The sequence below is a fragment of the Saccopteryx bilineata genome, chromosome 4, assembly GCF_036850765.1.
Source record: "Saccopteryx bilineata isolate mSacBil1 chromosome 4, mSacBil1_pri_phased_curated, whole genome shotgun sequence".
NCBI classification, from domain to species: Eukaryota; Metazoa; Chordata; class Mammalia; order Chiroptera; family Emballonuridae; genus Saccopteryx; species Saccopteryx bilineata.
In genome coordinates this window covers 261,834,021-261,855,177 of record NC_089493.1, presented here as the reverse complement: position 1 = coordinate 261,855,177, position 21,157 = coordinate 261,834,021, and the positions used below count along the sequence as shown (strand labels likewise).

At 45.0% G+C, this 21,157-nt stretch overlaps 1 protein-coding gene across 9 annotated transcripts; it reads right to left on the bottom strand.

Moving 5' to 3' along the window:
* Positions 1–7,871: 7,871 nt before the first annotated feature.
* On the bottom strand, positions 7,872–21,144 carry ZSCAN25 (zinc finger and SCAN domain containing 25). 9 transcript variants are annotated; one of them, XM_066274304.1, is made up of 7 exons: positions 21,060–21,122; positions 18,526–18,614; positions 18,187–18,432; positions 17,044–17,245; positions 16,367–16,458; positions 14,027–14,153; positions 7,872–9,553 (listed from the first exon to the last, which is right to left on the bottom strand). In XM_066274304.1, the coding sequence occupies exons 2-7, from the start codon at positions 18,583–18,585 to the stop codon at positions 8,721–8,723; spliced, it is 1,560 nt and encodes a 519-aa protein (XP_066130401.1). In that variant the 5' UTR covers positions 18,586–18,614; positions 21,060–21,122; the 3' UTR covers positions 7,872–8,720. The 9 variants fall into 9 exon arrangements, with proteins under 9 accessions (XP_066130401.1, XP_066130402.1, XP_066130405.1 ...); XM_066274305.1 differs by lacking the exon at positions 21,060–21,122 and adding an exon at positions 20,980–21,002; XM_066274308.1 differs by having other exon boundaries at positions 18,187–18,614; positions 21,060–21,144.
* Positions 21,145–21,157: the final 13 nt, after the last annotated feature.

Genomic DNA, 21,157 nt, shown 5'->3' with positions numbered 1-21,157 from the left:
TTCATGAAACATTATCAAGGATAAACCATATGTTGGGCCACATAACTAACATCAACAAATTCAAGAAGATTGAAATTATACCAAGCTTATTCTCTGACCATGAGGCTTTGAAATTAGAATTCAACAGCAAAAAAAAAAAAGTAAAAACCCACAAAAAATGTGGAAGTTGAACAACACACTGCTAAAAATGACTGGGTCAAAGAATAAATAAAAACAGAGATTAAAAGATATATAGAGACAAATGAGAATGACAACATAACATATCAAACTTTCTGGGATGCAGCAAAAGCAGTAATTAGAGGGAAGTTTATGTCATTACAGGCATATATCAAGAAACAAGAGAGATCCCAGATAAACAATCTAACATCATATCTTAAAGAATTAGAAAAAAAGGAACAAAGGCAACCCAAAATTGGCAAGAAAAATAGTAAAAATTAGAGTAGAATTAATTGAAAGAGAACAAAAAGCTATAGGAAAAATAAATACAAAAAAGAGCTAGTTATTTGACAAGATTAATAAAATTGACAAATCCCTGGCTAGACTCACTAAGGAAAAAAAGAGAAAGGATTCATATAAACAAAATCCAAAATGAAAGAGGAGAAATTACCATAGATCTCATAGATATACAAAGGACCGTACTAGTACACATAGAATATATAAGTGGGATATAAAACTGAGACTCATGAACATAGATAAAAGTGAAGTAGTTACTGGGGAAAGAGGGTGGGGGAGGGAAGTAAAGAGGTATAAATATATACCCCACATAGGTAGGATATAAAACTGAGACTTATGGACACAGATAAAAGTGAAGTGGTTACGAGGGGGAGAGGTGGGAGGAAGGGAGTAAATGATTTGACTTTGAATGATGGGCACACAACACAATCAACAGTTCAAATGCTATAGAAATGTTCACCTGAAACCTATGTACTCTTATTGATCAATGTCACTCTATTATATTTAACTAGAAAGCCCGGTGGTCATACAAAATGACCACTGTTCTAGATATTATAAATTGTAATTAAAATGATTTGTGCAAAGGTGTCTGCTAATTCAAACTGAACTACCCAGGGCAGGCGGCGAGGACGCCCCTTTGCTTAGTGCCCCACAGGGTTTCCCCCTTCTACTTGCTTAATTGCTTAAATTAGAGTGCAATGAAGGAAACCACTGGCGGTACATTTCTTAAGAGCCACTGCTACCTCAATAAATAAAAGTGATTTAAATAATAAAATGTTAATTCACATGTCAAAGATCTCTTTGTACACATTTCTTGTGTAGATCTTTCCATCATTTTTAAGCTCACCTTGCAGAGGACCATCAATTATTTTTAATTTTACGTCTGTTCTTTCACGAACTCTTGAACAGGCAACATAAAGTTGACCGTGTCCAAATGCAGGCTCAGGTAAAAAAATGCCAACACGCTTTCAAAAGCAAACGAACTATTAATGGATCGAATGCTATCCATGTACTATTTGCTATTTGGATGCTGATTAGTCAATAATTTATTTAAGAGTGGTGGATAATTCTCAATTAGTGGAACTACAATGTTTCCATACTTGCAACATTGAGAAAATCCTTTCTTGCCACAGTTTCTCCGTTTGAAACTGTTTTAATCCTTTTTACGTTTCGGTCAGCATTACTCTGTCGGGGGTTTTTTGCATTTCTCTGCTGCCTTTGTTCAAGGGACTCATTTTGTCGAGACAGGCTTTTTTGTCTTGCATCTGAGGCAAGCCTTGTTTCTCTATGCTCATCAGTCTCATTTTGCCAAGAAAGACACATTTGCTCTGCGACTGAAGCAAGTCTTTTCCTTCTCTGCTCAGTGGTTTCTTTTTGTCGAGAAAGCCGTTTTTGTGCAGCTTTAGCTCCTTTTCTCTCCTCTTCAGTGCTGTATTTTCTAGGAGGCATTCTTAAAAGAAATTACGTTAAGACGTAGTTTTTATGTAAAACAGATTATTGCCAATGCAAACAAATGTTCACCTTCCCCTGACCCACTCAATTTGTGTTCAGCCATGGCAACTTCACCCCATTGGCTAGTACAGTTACGCAAGCAACCAATAAACTACCGGCGACAAACAGACACTTAAGCCGCATATAATAAAGATTTCTAAATATTTTAAAATTACAGTGTGTCTGTAAAGTCATGGTGCACTTTTGACCAGTCACAGGAAAGCAACAAAAGTCAATAGAAATGTGAAATCTGCACCAAATAAAAGGAAAACTCTCCCAGTTTCATACCTATTCAGTGCAGTTCGATGTGGGCTCACGCACAGATTTTTTAGGGCTCCTTAGGTAGCTATTCCGTATAGCCTCTACAGACTCGTCACTGATTGATGGCCTACCTGAACAGGGTTTCTCCACCAAACTGCTGGTTTCCTTCAACTGCTTATCCCACTGAGTAATGTTATTCCTATGTGGTGGCACTTCTTTATAAACGTGCCAATATTCACGTTGCACTTTGGTCACGAATTCGAATTTAGCAAGCCACAGAACACACTGAACTTTCCTCTGTACCGTCCACATCTCGACTGGCATGGCCATGGGCTGCTCCGCTGTATACACGGTGTTACATCATCATCTGCACATGCGCACATGCTGCCATATCATCCTACAGAAACTGGGAGGGTTCTCCTTTTATTTGGTGCAGATTTCACATTTCTGTCTTTTGTTGCTTTCCTGTGACCGGTCAAAAGTGCACCATGACTTTACAGACACACTGTATTTTTTTAAAAAATCAATCTCTGCCCATTGCTTGAGATATCTATTGTCACTTTTATTACATACTAGGTTTCTATATAGAACATGATCTATTTCTGAACCTTTTATCCTATTCCACTGATCTATAGATGTGCTAGTACCACACTGTTTTAACTGTTGATTTATTTCATCACTTACTTTTCATTCTTTCCACTAGCATCTTCATCCAGGCAGCAGGAACCCTTAAATATGAAGACTGGAAAAACCTTGTGAGAAGACTGGTTCTCAGTAATAAACTACTTATTGTTCATTTTACTTTCCCTGCTCATGTTGGGCCCTTCTGCAGGAGCCAATGAAATTTCTAGGGTACAAATTATAGGTGAATTTTTCAAAGAGATAGTCTAATACTCAAACAGCTCCTAGCACTGGGAGTCAAGAAGGCCAACAGAATTCTACAACCTTTCCGCCAATCTCTATCTAGAAGCCAATCTATTAACTCTCAAAAGACTGCCATTTTTACTAGAAAGGGAAAACGTATGAAGTGAGCTCTTGGATTTGCTGCCATTTTCTGCTCTCTTGCCACTTAGATAGGGCTGCATCTAGTGCATGTAGCAGTGACAGCAGCCCTTTTACTGAAACCTAGTTGCTCTTCCAGAAAACCAAAATTGCTTAAGTCCTTCTGCTTCTCAAGGCATACCTGCATTACCCAATCCTTTTCATCCTCTTCTAGCAGTTTTAATTCCCAGCAACAAACAAGGAATATTGCCCCTCCTCCCCTCAAGTTCTGAGTGAAGTTTTTTATTAAAACATGTCAATACTGGAGATAGGTTGACCACAATTAATCTCTAGAAGTACGTCCTTCATTGAGGTAGTGAAAAAAAAAAAAGGCAATATAGGAATACAAAATTGTAGGAAGCCCAAGTGAATTTTTTTGACTTGTAGAATTTCTAAGTGAATTTGATGCAACAGTGTTGGCAGCACAATAGCTTAAGATAACTGCCAGATTGGGAGAACCACTAGGGGGCAACTTGCTGCTGTGTTCCTTCCTCCTGAGGCACCTGTGTGAGAGCCTTCTGGCTAAAATGGTAGAAATTTAGACCTTTTATTTATTCTAATATTTACTGTCCACTGTGTACCTTGAAGACCTTATTATGGACTGAAAGATGCTGCATTAAGCCTAAGTCGTCCCCACTATACTCTTGCATTTACTGAGGAAGGTGAATCTACCATAAGTACCGAGCGAAAGCTCTTGGTGATATAGAGGTTTCATGACAGGTGTACACCTGAAAGAAACCCAAAGAAATGCAGCAGGTTGCCTGCATAGGAACCCCTACCCTGAGATTCTACTTCAGTAGCACTTGGCTCTGCTTGACATTACTACATTTAACCCAAGGGATCTCTAATAATAAACTCCTTTGTTTTCTAGAAAGTTAGGCTGGGGCTTTAAGCTTAGCAGGAAATCGCTCATCCTTGGTATGGCGGTCGTACCATCATCTACAGTGGTACAAAGCTAAACCATCTAATTCACTTTAGCTATTATCATAAATGTTAAGAGCCACAATTCTCTACTGGGTCAGTTTTGCCCCCCACGGAACACTTGGCAATATCTGGAAAGCTCTTTAGTTGTGACAATTAAGAGATGCAGTTACTGCCATGTAGTAAGTTGAGGCCAGGGATGCTATTAAGCAAATACACAGAACAGCTAGGACTGCCGCCAAAACAAAGAATTGTCTAGCAGAAAATGAAAATAGCGCCGAGGCTGAGAAATTCCGGCAGTTTAAAAGAGCAAGTAGACTCTGCCAGTTACTTACCCAGCCTCAGAGGTGGAGAAAGTCAACTTGTATTGCAGGGAGAAGAAAAATGGGACTTAAAACCAGCTTATTTTTTAAGAAACAAAGGTTTTCATACTTGGCCCTAGGCTGGGATAAAACAGGTACTGAAAGTATTTACGCATAATCAGCCTGCAGACAACATTCATGGCACACATTCTGAGGGAAAAATTAATACAGGACAAACCCTGGGCAGAAAGTTATGTGGTTGTGCTACCAAGCAGGGGATAAAAAAGGGTTTCTCTTAGAAGATGTGCCCCTGGAAGCGACACCCTTCCTCATCACCACAGCAGTATGGCACATGCAGCTGGGCCCTGCAAGTGCACGGCACTCCTGTGTGAGGTTCTGCAGACACCCAACTGATAGCTGTAAATAAGGCGACCAGATGTCCATCTGCCCTGGAATCCCACTTCACACCATGCTGACCTAAACAGCAGCTTCCTTCACTCTTAAAAAGGCAGGAAATGGACAAGATGGGCTTGTAACTCCTTGTCCCACCAGCAAGCAAAGAACCTATCAAAGATGATTAGGATTGTGTCAAAAAGAATCAGGAGCCAAGTTAAAGAGGCTCCCACTGGCCAAAGGTGAAATGAGCATCAAAAAGGATAAAAACTGCAGTGGACTGATTTAAATCCATCAATATATTTTGATTTTAAAAAACGTGATTGCTCATTTTTACACAAAGCAAAGCAGCTAGATCATTATTGTGAAAACAGATAAAGGAAAGGAAGAATTAAGTATTTCCTTTCCTCAATGAACCATATACAAGAGTAATCTAAGTTAATGAGGGAAATTTCTCACAGAAGCATTTCCTAGCTAATAAATGAAGACTCGTAAAAATAAATAAATAAATAAATAAATAAATAAATGAAGACTCGTTATAGAATTGATGAAGTAAATGGATCTCGGCTGCTCACATTATAAAAACAATCAAGACATGTCACCATCTACATGTTCTTGACAAAATGTGAAAAATGAATCTGGTGACAGCCCTAGACCTCTATGTTTTTAGTTGATACAGAGGGCAGAGAACTATATTAAATGCCATGGGTATACAAACAAAATTTAGAATGCAAGAAACTCTACAGCATAAATAACCCAGTTGTTTCAGTGAATGAATTTTAAAGGGGGGGAAAAACAGGAGCTATAGATTATTAGACCTAGAAGACAAAGCAACAAATTATGGATCTTGGATCTCAAAGCTTCTAAAAAAAGTATGTGGGTTTTTTAAAAACATTAATCAGAAATTAAGGAAGTTAATTTTTTTTTTTAGATATGATAGTAGTATTGCGGTTCTTTAGAGTCCTTACCCTTAAAAGGTACACACTAAAATATTTATAAACACCATTGGGATTTGCTTCAAATACTTCATTGGGGAAGGAAAATGGGGAAGAGGGGAGAGATGCAGCAAGACTGACTATGTGTTTACAGTGGGTTACAGTAGAATGATTACATGAGGATTCACTTATATGTTTGGAATTTTCTCTTATAAAAATATCTCTAAATAGAAAAATACAGAAAATATTTGACATTTGAATAGCTATAAAAAAATAAGCCTACAATTCCATGGAAACTTCTGAGGCAGCGTCCATAAGCTTTGGTCTCTAAGCAGACAGGAGAGGCCAAGTGGGAAAGACAGCCAGGTCTGACTTCCATTGAAGCTTCTCTCAAGAGATTCCAGCTGGCTGAAAACCCAGAGACCTGTCTGGCTAAGTGCATGGGCAAGGAGACTCCACAATTTAATTCAGGTAAACAGAAAGACCATTGATGAGCAACTCCCAGCCTGTGGTAGCCCGATGCTCTCACCCAGCTTTGGAATACAGCTCTCCTAGAGAAGGCCAAACTCAGGCCAGGTGAGCCCCCGTGAGGCTCAGGACAAGCCTTCCATTGGGTTTGGCTGCCAGATGGCCATAGGCTTTGCCTGGCTTGTCTGAGAAGTGGGGAAAAAACGAGCGATTTTGCATCTGAATCTCGATGTTGCTGAGAAGGAGCAGGAGCCCAGTGTCTCAGACAGGAGACATCTCAGATACAACCTGGTTAGTGCAGCCTCATGGGCAGCTGAGGGGTCAGAAGGTCATTTGCTAAATCAAAATTAAATACCATGTCTATCTGCCAATAAGAGGATAAAATAATGAGTTTCAAAAAGGACTGAGTAGGCCCTGGCCAATTGGCTCAGTGGTAAAGCATCGGCCTGGCGTGCAGAAGTCCCGGGTTCGATTCCCGGCCAGGGCACACGGGAGAGACGCCCATCTGCTTCTCCACCCCTCCCCCTCTCCTTCCTCTCTCTCTCTTCCCCTCCCGCAGCCGAGGCTCCATTGGAGCAAAGATGGCCCTGGCGCTGGGGATGGCTCCTTGGCCTCTGCCCCAGGCGCTGGAGTGGCTCTGGTGGCAACAGAGCTACGCCCCGGATGGGCAGAGCATCGCCCCTGGTGGGCGTGCCGGGTGGATCCCGGTCGGGATGGGCGCATGCGGGAGTCTGACTGTCTCTCCCCATTTCCAGCTTCAGGAAAAATAAAAAAGGACTGAGTAATGCAACTCTTTGTGTTGGTCATCACCATTTATCTTATTTATAATAGAAAGTGGGGAGGGGATCCCAGTAAAAGAATATTAAGAAGCATCATGAGACAAATCACATCTTGCAATTATGGTACAGTCAAGACTTACTCAGCAGCCAGTTCAGAGACACAGAACTACAACACTGCAGGGCAGTCCATGCAATTATGCAGTCTCCAGAATTTCAAACAGAATGGAAATCCTTTAGTGATGGCAAAATAATGTAAGAAAGCTTAAACATAATTACAAATACTGCATCTTTTTTTAAAGAAATACATTTTTTAAATGCCTACAAACATCTTTATTTTTCTAAATTGGCACTCATGCAAAAGACTGCTACCACATCATCTCCAGTTGGCATTCAGGACCCCCAGCGCCTCAGATGACAAGGATCTAGTTGCACTGAAGACAGAAATCAGTAACAGAGGTAGGTGGCAAATGCATTTCCGGGCAAGAAGCTGACAAGACCAAGGCACAGGCTCAGACCCCAGGTCCAGAGGATTCATGGGAGCAACCATGGGTTCCACCTTGGGTGGTTCTGAAGATCAAATACATTCATTAAAACGTTAAGCTCCACAAGGTCAGGGGTTTTCCCATTTTATTCACTGATGTCTCGAGCACCTACAAGAGTTCCTAACACAATGTTGGACCTCAATAAATAGATGTGAAGTTAATCAAGTGAGAACACAGAACAGCCTTTTATATACTGTAAAGTGCAATCAAATGTAGAGTATTAACACTAGTTCATTTTTTAGTTCACCTTTCACTTATTTAATGAGATCTTTATTCAGAACTGAGTGTTTTTTAAAATACGCTCGTGTTTATTAAGTGATCAACAGCAAAATATTAATTTCCTAATAAATGTGTGGAGTCATTATAAAGGAATGGAATGGGGAAACTTTACAGACGAGGGTATAATGTTACAAAGGGGGCTACACATAAAGTAAAATAAAGAAGGCTGCCTGAGAGATCCCACTGAGGGCAGGAAAGACCCAGCACCCACGCAGGCAGGGCAGAATGAGTGAGCAAAGGCTATCTCCCCACACAGCACTGACCACAAACGTAACTTAGAACATGATAATTAATGGTTTTATGTGTACGTCCAGTGCTAAAGCACAACCCCTGGGAGAACAAGGTCTCACCTGTCTCATTCACCACTGTACTCCAGTGCCAGGCATACAGTAGGTGCTCGATACATATTTGTTTAATGGGAAAGAGAGTGGGGGGAGGCAGGGAGACAGAGTCTGTATCCTGGCAGGCAGGATGTAGACTCAGAAGAATCAGGTTCAAGCTGCCAATGCTGGACAAAATTTTGCCCTGACTTGCTCAGGTGGTGGATATGAACATCCCACTGAAGGAGAAAAACCTCAACATAAACTAAAACTCAGAATATCGTTTCCCCAAAAGAAAGAAAAACTGTTAGCACCACTGGGGTAAGAGATGGGAGAAGCTGTGCTCTCTGGGAACTCAGAATGAACCAGGCCTTGCCCTCTTCCTCTTGAACAAGTAGAACACAAATGAGTCAAGGTGTCTTTCTGCACCCCACAACCCCTCAACGCCCCCTCCGGAGCCCCTCAGGGAGTCAAGATGAATCACGTCCTCCAGCACATTCCATCAGCAGACAAGACGCGTTTCTACAGGGCGCCCTCACTGCACAGGGACCTCCTGGCGATGCTGAGTCTTCTGGTGCCGGTTGAGGATGGACCTCTGGTTGAAGCTCCTCCCGCAGGCCAGGCAGTGGTAGGGCTTCTCCCCGGTGTGGATCCTCTGGTGCCTGACCAGCCGCTCGGCTTTACTGAACCGCTTCCCGCACACCTGGCACCCGTACGGCTTCTCCCCGGTGTGGGCACGCCGGTGCACGGCCAGGTTGGCATTCCTGCTGAAGCTCTTGCCGCACTCGCAGGTGTAGGGCTTCTCCCCGGTGTGCGTTCTCCGATGCACCTGGAGATGCTGCCTCCGGCTGAAGCTCTTCCAGCAGTCCCCACACTTGTAGGGCTTCTCCCCGGTGTGGCTCCGCTGGTGGACCTCCAGGTGGTGCCGCTGACTGAAGGTTTTCCAGCACTCGCTGCACACATAGGGCCTCTTTCCCAGGTGCGTTCTCTGGTGCTTCATGAGGTACTCCCTCAGAGTAAACCCTTTCCCACACTCAACGCAGCCATAAGACTTTTCTTCTTCGTGGGTTCGCTGGTGTCTGACAAGGTTTGAGCTCCGACTGAAGCCTTTCCCACACTCGGGGCACTGGAAAGGCTTCCAGAAGGAGCTGTGGGTCTTGAGGTCATTGGGCATAGGCAGGAGGCCATGCTGGGGAGGAGGCGGCCCTGCCATGTTTCCCACCGAGTTACCAAGCTCCTGCTCACAGGTTCTTCCGAGCTCAGGGCTCTGGAGAGCAGCTCCCCCAAACCTCTCTGCCGTCCCCTGAGCAAGCGCCCCCTTGAGGTCTGCCGGCTGTATTTTGGCCTCCTTTTCCTTGTTCCCAATGCCTATAGGACGAAAACGATAGAGATTGATTCTATAACAGCTCTAAACGTAAATTTATGTTAGAACTAATTCCTTCCTTTTTCCTTTGACCAACAACCTCAATACGTTTTGCTTTCTTTGACCCGATAGCCAGGCTTTCCTTCACTTCTTTCCATCTTTGTCATGAACTGAAACCTTCGTCCACCCCCACCAAATTCATAGGTTGAGCCCGTGTGATGCTATTAGGAGGTGGAGAGAAAACCAGAGCTCGGTCTCTCTGAACCAACAGAGGTCATGTGGCTGTGATCCCACATGATGGGATCAGTACCCTTATAAAAAAGAGGAAGAGACACAGCTCTCTCTCTCCCCCCTCCTCCCCTCTCTGCCATACAAGGACAAGTCAAGAAGATGGCTGTCTGCAAGCCAGGAAGAGGGCTCTCACCAGACAGTGAATCTGCTGGCACCTGGACTTCCCAGCTTCTACAACTGTGAGAAATAGGCTGGTCCGAAGGTAGTGAGTTATCTCAATTGATTGTTCAACTGTGAGAAATAAATATCTTTTGTTTAAATCAGTGGTTTTCAACCTTTTTACACTTGGGGACTGGTGAAAATAAAATTATCTCAGGGACCGTAAGGCAGCAACCACCTGGAGCATAAGTGACATGGACTAAGGTCATCGGGTCTGTAATCCTCATACAACCCCAGGGCGGTTAACTCTTTCACAGACCAGTATGAAATTTCTGACAGACCAGCAGTTGAAAAACACTGGTTTAAATCACCCAGTCTTTAGTATGCTGTTGTAACAGCCTGAGCTATGACAAATTCCACGCTCTTTTACAAAATAGTTTATCAAATCTTAGTGTCTTCCCACTTAACCTTTTTCTAATTCAGATTCCTATTTCCTTCCAAATCTAACTCAATGAGTTCCTCTAAAATCACACCCTGATTATTCTCACCATGGCTCTCTTCAGCACATGTGTATTCACTTAGCACTTTGTTTATCCTGCGCTTACTTATATATGACCTTGTTGTCAATGCTAGTTAAAGGTTTGGATATCCAGACCTTCTCGGTCATGAAAAACCTACTCTGGCCATGGTGAGCTCTTGCAGTTCCCCTATCATCCTTTCGCTGGCTCAGCTCACTGTCCCTACTCACACTGTTCCCTGCACCTAGCCCTGTTTTATTAATCTGGGTATCCTGGGAGCCTGGCCCTGGAGCTGACTCAGGGCAGATGCTTAGTGACTGCTAGATGAACAAATGAGCCCAGTCTGTCACTGACTTTCTTACAGCAGACCGCCTCCATTGTGGGTCTCTATCAGGACTGAAATGCCCGTGAATGCTGCTGAACTGCCTTGCCCTTCTAGCTGTCCTTCTTCACATACCTCCTACACGCCCTCTAAATTAACAGAACAAATGTTTATAGAGGAACAAGAGGAAGAAGAGAAAAAAGATGAGAAAAGGTAATAGGAATCAAAGAAGGCGAGTGGTGTTTAAATGAGAAAGAGTCCTTTCAGGAGAGATCATTAAAAGATAAAAAGACAGACATTACATGCTTCCTGATTTGATAAAAATAGGAGGGACACAGATATCATCTCTGATGTATTCTTTTCTTTCATAAACTTTACATGAAAGTAGAAGTGTACAAGACATAAATATAGAACTCAAAGAATTTTCATAATGAACACAACCCTGTAAACAGTATCCAGTGCAGGAAACATTACCGCCTGACCTGCGGTGGCACCGTGGATAAAGTGTTGACCTAGAAAGCTGAGGTCACTGGTTCGAAACCCTGGGCTTGCCTGGTCAAGGCATATAATGGGAGTTGATGCTTCCTTCTCCTCCCCCTTCTCTCTTCCTTTCTCTTTCTCTCTCTCCTCTCTAAAATAAATAAAATCTTAAAAAAAAAAACCTTACCAGCCCCCAGAAATTCCCCACCCATACCTTCCTATGACTACCCTCAGGGTAACATGCCATCCACACTTTTATCACCATCAGGTACACCTGCCTGTTCTTGAACTTAACATGATTGATTCACACATTGTTTCTGGCTTCTGCTCAAGAGTATTACGCTGTGACAGTAACCCATTATCATGGTGTGTAGCTGTAGTTGCACTACATTCTTTTTCACTGGTGCTTAGTACTACACTGTAAGAATATATTCAACCTATTTACTAATTTCACCAAGGTTCATCTGAGTAGTTTCCAGTTTTGAGGTGTGATGAAAAGTAAAATGAAAACTAAATGCAATGTATGAACCTTAACTGGACCTGAGGAAATGTAAATATGTGCTACGAGTGCATATTAGGGAATCTATATTTATTTTCTCAGGCCTATTCTACACAGCCATCACTGCAAGAGCTACAACTACTTGGGAATGAGTCTCAGGAAGACCTGAAGGTTGAGACAGCTAGTCGAGTGTGTGCCTGGAAAACAGACCTTCACTCAAAAAGCCTCCACATAAACATGTAGGGAAGTGCTTGGGTTGTTCTGAAACATCGTGGAAAAGAGGACAAACATACAGCCAGACTTCAGAACAGTCAGAAGCGGCCTCGGGGAACAAGAGGGCAGAGTCCTTCTCCCACAATCGTATCACCTGATAGGGATGCAGCCACTGGAATGACACTACCTCCATCGGGCACACGCTGCACGAAGCCCACGTGGTGCAGTTCTCTCTGAGGGTTTCCACATTCTCTGCCATCGAGTAATCTTAACCTCTTTCTCATGGCGTGACAACCCTGTACTAGACCGGGTCTCCTGACCCCTTCCTCTAGTGCCCCTCACACTACTACATAATGAACATTATTACAGGTATTGGGGATCTTCATCAGACTGTTAAGATCACAGAGACAAGCATCTTTATTTTTAACTCTTCATAGTGACTACTAGAGTGCTGGTCACATAGTAAATGCCAAATAAATATTTTTGGGCAAATAAATGAATGTAATGACTCATAAAAGAATCACTTAATATACAACTAATAAAAATATCTAACACTACCCTGCTTGCCAAATGTTTAGATTTATTATCTCATTAAATCCTCACAATGCCAAAAAGACAGTGTTCTATGAATTTCCCCATTTTATGACTGAGAAAGCTGAGACCTGAAAAGGTCAAGTGAGATGCCCAAGGTCACAGCAAGTGGTGGAGCCAGCACGGATTCTCTCATGCCCTGAAGAAGTGCAGTAATAGCCCTGGCCGTTGGCTCAGCGGTAGAGCGTCGGCCTGGCGTGCGGGGGACTCGGGTTTGATTCCCGGCCAGGGCACACAGGAGAGGCACCCATCTGCCTCTCCACCCCCGCCTCCTTCCTCTCTGTCTCTCTCTTCCCCTCCCGCAGCCAAGGCTCCATTGGAGCAAAGATGGCCAGGGCGCTGGGGATGACTCCTTGGCCTCTGCCCCAGGCGCTAGAGTGGCTCTGGTCGTGGCAGAGCGACGCCCCTGAGGGGCAGAGCATCGCCCCCTGGTGGGCAGAACGTCACCCCTGGTGGGTGTGCCGGGTGGATCCCGGTTGGGCGCATGCGGGAGTCTGTTTGACTGTCTCTCCCTGTTTCCAGCTTCAGAAAAATACAAAAAAAAAAAAAAAAAAAAAAAAGAAGTGCAGTAATATACTCTTGCTCATCTCTCAAAACATATCAAGATGAAAAAAGGCCAAGTAGGGTCAGGATGGGTGAGTAATCAGTACACAACTTACAAAGAAGTTATTAAAAGGAAAAAGGGAGAACTAGACAAAACAAAGGCGAGGGCCAAGGGGGCCAACCACGTTTCTCTTCCTGTCTCCACTGCATCCCCATTCAGCCGACGGGGATTTCCACACTCCTCTTCCCTCTGGAAGTCCTCAAACCCCTGCAGTGCCCTCTGCTGGCCTTCCCAGCAGGACCTTCACCCTGCTACCTCTTCCCTCCTCTTTTCTCCTGCTACCCCTCCTCCTGTGAGCTCTTTTTCTGTGCACGATGGCCAAGTACTCCCAGCTCCCACCTTAGGTAAAGCTTAGCCAACACATGAGACAGGCCAAACCGAGGCTCTGCTTGCCCTGTGACACAGGCGCACAGCCCCTCCTGTCTCTACGATCCTACCATGCATTCTCACGCCCCCTCTGGACCCTCTGCATGCTCTGAAGGTCACGTACACTAGTCCTTCCCAACACAAAGCTGCTAATGTGGGGCCTACTGCAGGGGGTGCTCAATAAGTACGTGCTGAATGAACGAGATCCATCTTTTGCTGCTTTCTTCTTGATCTCAAGCCCTCACTACCCTTTAATCATGGGCATAAATTAGGTGCTCAGGGAACCCTAATGACCAGCCTGTCTCATCAAAGCCAGAATAACTCCTATTTTCCTGGCCCTTGCCTGCTCCTCTCCATGGTCTTTCTCTGGTCCTGTTTACTCATCTGTCATAAATACCCTTCCTTTGTCAGTAGCACCAGGCTCTGAAATCTGGGGCAAGGTTGTATCTTCCAAAATGCCTCAGTTTCTTACCTGTGGGATAGAAACAGTCTTACCTGGAGGTGAGACCCCACAGTCCTGTGGTCCCACGTATTCCCCAAAGCAGTCTGTCTGGGCTGGGGACACATGCCTCCACTCCTCCTCTGGGAAGGCAAGGGCCATATCTTTAAATGGTCCCAACCCCTGAAACAACAGAAGACTACTATGGATAAAGAAATAATCCCATGTTGAGGGGATCACAGGGGTGGGGGGATGTATTCGGTGGGACACTTGAATCTACATAAACACAATAAATTTAAATCAATAAAGAGAAATAATCCCAAAGTAGGAGCAATCCAAAAGCAGAGAGACCACAGGAGACAATACTCTAGGAGAGAGCAGAGCAAGAAGATGGAAGTAATGAACTCGTTTGAGCCACTTAATGAGTCTTGGCTGCAAATGCTTCATTTGTAGCTAATAAACACAGCATCTAATTTCCACTTTCCAACCACCTCCACTCAATCCTTAAGCTTGATCGAACCTGAGAGCTGCTCTTTACCCCTCATCCTGAACTGATTTTCCCTCAGAGATAAGGAAACATTTGGGCAAGCCCTGTCTGAACAGTACCATGTTAAAATAAATGCATTGTTGGCCCTGACCAGCTCGCTTAGCACAGGTCCCCAAACTTTTTACACAGGGGGCCAGTTCACTGTCCCTCAGACAGTTGGAGGGCCGGACTATGAACAAATCCCTATGCACACTGAACATATCTTATTTTAAAGTAAAAAAACAAAACAGGAACAAATAAAATATTTAAAATAAAGAACAAGTAAATTTAAATCAACAAACTGACCAGTATTTCAATGGGAACTATGGGCCTGCTTTTGGCTAATGAGATGGTCAATGTCCGGTTCCATATTTGTCACTGCTAGCCGTAACAAGTGATATGACGCGCTTCCGGAGCCATGACGCGTGCATCCCGCGTCACCGGAAGTAGTAGTACTGTATGTGAGCGACGCCACGCTTTGCGGCACCATCATATACAGTACTCCAGGAGCACAGAATGCATCCTGTGCTCCTCTCACTGACCACCAATGAAAGAGGTGCCCCTTCTGGAAGTGCAGCAGGGCCGGATAAATGGCCTCAGGGGGCCTCATGCGGCCCGCAGGACATAGTTTGGGGACCCCTGGGATAGAGCATCAGCCCACAGTATGGACATCGTGGGTTTGATTCCCAGTCAGGGCACACAAGAGAAGCAAGGATTTGCTTCTCCATCCCTCCCTCTCCCCCTTCTCTTCCTTTCTCCTCTTGCAGCCAGCTGCTCAACTGGTTCAAGCAGTTGACCCCAAGTGCTAAGGATAGCTCAGCTGGTTCAAGCATCAGCCTCAGGTGCTAATAGCAGCTCAGTTGATTCGAGTATCAACCCCAGATGGGGGTGGCTGGGTGCATCCTAATCAAGGTGCATGCAAGAGTCTATTTCCCCTCCTCTCATTAAAAAAAAAAAAAAAAATTTTTTAATAAATAAAATAAATACATTGTCATTCACAACACCATGAAAAATTATTAAGGTAAACGAAGAGGTCTAAATTAAAACATGCTGCTGTCATTCTGCATCTTCTCCAAACCCCACCCAAAGAAAAGAGAAACAGTAAATGACACAGGCATCAAACCTTGCTCAGTACTGCTTTAGCTAGATCACACCGGACTCACTTTTTTCCTGCCAAATGACATTTCTCCTTCTACAATGAACTCTTCACTTTAAGATTTGTCCCTTTTAGAAAGGTGTCATACTGGAAATCCCCCTTCTGCCTAGTAATCTCATGGAAGAGACTTACACTGGTAAGGGTTTCCCATCTTTGCTCCAGTCACCCCACTCAGGGAAGGCTGAGAAGTGCAAATAAGGCAAAACTCCTCGTGTGACCAGAGTAAGGGCCAGACAGACCACTCTGCTTAGCACTCCTGAGAGCTCCCAATCCTACGTCAGCTACACTCCTGCTGACATGGGGGAGGGGAGGTCCAGAGGAGGAGCAGCAGCAGAAGTGTCCACAAAAGCTATCCACAAAGGGTTATCGATCTCCAGGACAACCACCACAGCCTCGATCAAATCTATGGGGTTTCTATCAACAATGTCCTCCTCCTCACTCTTAAAACAATGCTGGATCAATATAAATAAATAAATAAGTAAAACCTCAGAGTAATACAAACAAGTGAATTGAGCCTTATGCCTGGACCCTACGGCATAGGCTCAATTCAAATTACCTGAGGATGGTAAAGTAGAGAGAACAAAGCCCATCAGAACAAGACAGACAGAGTAATTCCACTTTGTGGATGGAGCCCTGTTGTACAGAGAAATCGGGGGAAGTGAACCTCTTTCAAAGCAACATCATGATCACTGGAAGGCCAGAGGCACAGCTCACCTGGGACCCAGCCATAAGGAACCCAACTGCCATCTCTTGGTCTCTGGTGTTCACTGCGGGGAGGCCAGGACCAGCCTGAAGAACTGGCAGAGCTAAGCAGGGAGAACAAAAGCAGAAGCAGGATTAGTGCTACCTCACAGTTACCTTATTCCAAGGTGTCCACCATCTGACACAGAGAACCCAGGAACCAAAAGAAGACTCCAGACAGACAGGGGTTGGGTGCACTCTACCCTGTTCCCACCTGGGAAGATGGTCCCAACCCAATCCACCCCGTCCCTTCGGGGCTATGCTTGCTCCCTCCTCTGGAAATAATTCCCCTTCAGATTCAGTAACAATAAAGTCACACATGACTCTTAGAGATATGGTCGGTCTGACTACTTAATAGTATCTCTACATGTCAGCTGCATATTTCCTGAGTTTCTAAAAGGGATGTGCGGGAAAGGAGACAAACGATAAGAGAGCATGACCCCCGATATCCCATGCAGAAATCAGAGAGTCAACGTACAGAAAACAATTTCACTTCGCCCGTTTCCTACCGACATCAAGAAAGTAGCCAGAAAAACTCAAGAGTTACACCTTGCAGGTAATCAATTGCTGGGTTTGTAAAAGAAAGGGGGACAGAGAGGGCACAAAACACCATTTCCTGTGTCCTTGTATCCTTACTGTTAGCATCTTACCCTGCTCCTGGAAGGCCTGTGTCCCAACACCAGCATCTTGATTGAGCTGCTCCTCGGTGCCTTGATCTAGGCCTTGAACTCCTTCCCCATGGGGGATGCCCCACTCAGGCTTGACCTCCACTGGCCCCAGGTGGACACCTGGTTCCCAAGAGCCTCTGCAAAGTGCTGTCTTCTCCTGCTCTCCCTGAACATGGCATGGAACCTAAGAACAGACCCCAAAACCTATTTAGAATGAGGCTGGTTATGAAGACAGTTGAATTAAAACCTAAACAGGAAAGCCAAGAAAAGAGCCATCTCAGCTTCGGGGGAGAGGAAGGACAAGCTGGCTCAGCTCTTCACCAGGACATCCGTGAGAAGGTGAAAATGAAGCGAAACTCCTTTTCGGGCTCTGAGCAACTTTTATATGTCCATAACATTGTATAAGGGTCCCTTCTGCATGCTTCAGTACAGATCAAATTCCACAATGATTAACATCATGGAGACCCTAAATATCGTCTTGCTACTAGAAAAAAAAGTCCCAGTTACAGATACCACAGTAAAAAATATAATACAAAGCCTAGACTCTGCAATGAATTAGCTAGTGAGAAAAAGTTGTGCTCTTCTTTCCCAGCCAACAATCAGGTGACTGTATCAGAAAGTGTCAGAGACACGGCCAGAGTCCCAAGGACACATCTGCAATACACTTACTAGGTGTTACTTGGTGTAACCAGAACACCACCACAGATTCGCTATGTGAGCCACTTGAGCCAACATCCCAGATGTGGGAACAGCACCATTACAGACAACTCTTCTTAGTGAGAATATTCACCAAGTGACTTCTCTGCACTCTCACACGCAGCTCTGCCCAAAGAGGAATGAGTCTAGGAGGAACTTTGAAATCCATCACAACTTTCTTGAGCCTGAGGCTAAGAAGGAACATATGGTAAGGCTTCTGCACTAATGACAAAAAAAGCAGCCCTGGAAATGGCGCTTTTTTTTTTTTGCTGAAAACTCCACTGCCTCCCCCCCCCCCCCGCCCCCAGTATCTCTGGGGGTATAGGAGCATTGGGAGATTCTGTACCTCCTCCAGTCCCGTGCTTCCTCAAACCTTTCCATTTTTTAAATCTCCCCTCACCATACCAACAAAACAAGACCCGAGACCACCTTCTCACCCACCGCCTTGGCCTCCAGCGCTCTCTCTGTGAAGTCCTCCACCATGGCCACCAGGGCCTTGCCACTCTCCAGGCCATGGTCCCGCATCCAGGCATAGAACTCCCGGGGCAGGATGGTCAGGAACTGCTCCAGCACCAGCAGCTCCAGGATCTGCTCCTTGGTGTGCAGCTCAGGCCTCAGCCACTGGCGACAGAGCTCCTGGAGTTCCCTGAGGGCTTCCTGGGGACCAGCTGCCTCCTGGTAGCGGAACTGCCGAAACCTCAGCCGAAAAGTCTCAGGACTAGGGTCCTCCCTTCCCCTGCCCCATGGCAACTCTTTCTCCAATTTTACCACAGGAACACCCATCTGCCGCTGAGGATCTTCGGCCATCCCTGGACGCTCTTTAAGCATCTTCACTCTCCACCCAGAAAACTGAGGGTCTGTTGGGAAGACCAGACAGACAATGACCATACATGAGGCACAGATCAGTCCATCCCAGCTGTCTCTGCACCAGTAAACATTCAGCTGGAGAACACGGCAATTACCTTCTGTGAGACACTTTCAAAAGACTAAACATATACCTTGAAAACCCTGTCAATTAAATTCATCATTTGCTAACCATGTAGTATGAACAGAGAGTAAATATAAAAGGTATAGGGTTTAGGCCCTGGCCAGTTGGCTCAGCGGTAGAGCGTCGGCCTGGCGTGCGGGGGACCCGGGTTCGATACCCGGCCAGGGCACATAGGAGAAGCGCCCATTTGCTTCTCCACCTCCACCCCCTCCTTCCTCTCTGTCTCTCTCTTCCCCTCCCGCAGCCAAGGCTCCATTGGAGCAAGGATGGCCCGGGCGCTGGGATGGCTCCTTGGCCTCTGCCCCAGGCACTACAGTGGCTCTGGTCACGGCAGAGCGACGCCCCAGAGGGGCAGAGCATCGCCCCCTGGTGGGCAGAGCATCGCCCCTGGTGGGCGAGCCGGGTGGATCCTGGTCGGGCACATGCGGAAGTCTGTCTGACTGTCTCCCCCCCCCCCCCCCCACCCCCGTTTCCAGCTTCAGAAAAATACAAAAAAAAAAAAAAAAAAAAAGGTATAGGGTTTAGCTTATACCGGCAAATACCTCGGAATCACATTAGGGAGGTAACACTACAACCAGAAAATAATGTAAGCGGGGTGATAATCAGGTCAGTCAGCTGGGCCCACTCTTTTGAAATGAAAGGAAATAAGCATTAAACACATATGTGAGGCCCACAGAAACCAGAAACACAATAGAGAAGACGGAATAGGTGCTTGTCCTTTGAAACTGATATACGTGTACCAATCACCATACAGAAAATAAACAAACCTAAGCAAATAAATTAAAATTACAAATGGGGATAAGTTCTAGAAAGAAAATAAGTAGGGTTCTCTATTACTAGGGGACAAACAACTACAAGAAGGATATTCTGAAGAGATGACACTTAGGTTGAGACCTGCAGAATGAGCCAGTCATTCAAAGAGCACTCCAGGTAAAAGCTTTGAGGCCAGAAACTACTCTGCATGTCGGAAAACAAGCCAAAGTACAGTGTGGCTTCAGCAGAGTGAGTTAGGGACACAGCTACACAGAAAGTGGTAGCAGAGGTGGCAGAAACCAAATCATTCAGGGCTTGGGCCACAGTAAGAATTATGAGCTTTACTCTTATTTCTTGTTTTGGTGGGGAGCTACTTTGCCTGCAGTGTGTCAAGAATACTTTAGAGGGGAAAAGAAGGGAAGTATCATCTTCCATCCAAGCAGGAGATGATAGGACTTAGACCAGGATTGTGGCAAAGAAACAGACAAAGTCAAGACATATTTTGGAAGTAAACTCAACAGACTTGCTGGTGGCTTGAGTGTGTGTTCAACCTAAAGACAACAGAGCAATACATATATATATTATTAGTATAACTGATTGAAAGATTTCTAACTTGTGTAGGTTTTACCATTTAGAAACCATGTGAACACATATTCTAATTTAATACTTACAACAATGTGTGGTGCATACTACTTCCCCTACTTTTCAGATGAAGAAACTGAAAGTGTAGAGGAGAGATGGCTGGCCAAGGTCAGCATCCCAAAATATGTGGTTTAGATGAAAAACATGGGAAGCTAAGAGAGAAAGGTGAATGTTGGTTCAAGTACTCCTGATTAAGAAGTCTTCTACTAGACTGGAGAATGAGTGCTGTTTAAGTCCACTTATGCTGGGGAGACACACCTGGAAATCAGAAGCAGGTGAGGGGCTCAGCTTTTAGGGATAGGCAAGATCACTCTAATGAAGCAAACAACGAGTAACTGGCAGAAAGTCCCTCCGAAGCTTCTGCTTAATATTCTATCAGGTGTTTATGTATCCACCTACTCTTCTTAAACCTATTTTATATTTTCAGTCTATTTACTTTCCTTTTTGCATCAACTGAAATTGATTTTTTCATGACTTGCTAACTATTGCATTTATCCCACTACAGCGCAAATGTTTACCAACATGCGTCTACCAGATTCCCCGAAGGCAAGAAAATTCCTCACTCATCTTTTATTTCCGACACATTACAAATAGAAGGTGTCCCATAGCTATTCATTAAATAAATGTCCTACAGGTTGCTCTAGAATAGCTACTTTCATTTTTCAGAGTTTCGCTTTGGTTCAAGGTCTCGGGTTCACGGACCACCCTGCATTAGGCCAATCCTGGACGAGCAGGATCAGCCTCGCTCCTATCTGAGCCTACTGCGGGCGCCATACCCCCCGGGACCCGGCCCGCCAGACCTCGGTGTCGTGGTAAGCAGCTCCAAAGGACACGCCTACCCCAGCCGCCGCCGCCGCCGAGGCTCGGAGCTGCACCACAGGCCGACCCCAGTGCCCCGACCACCGTCACCCCACCGTACCTCGTGGTTCCAAACCGGCTCTCACCCAACACCCCCCACCTGCAACAGGATCCCCAGTGCCCTCCGCGGGCCGGAAGTGGGCTAAGGACGCTGTCAGA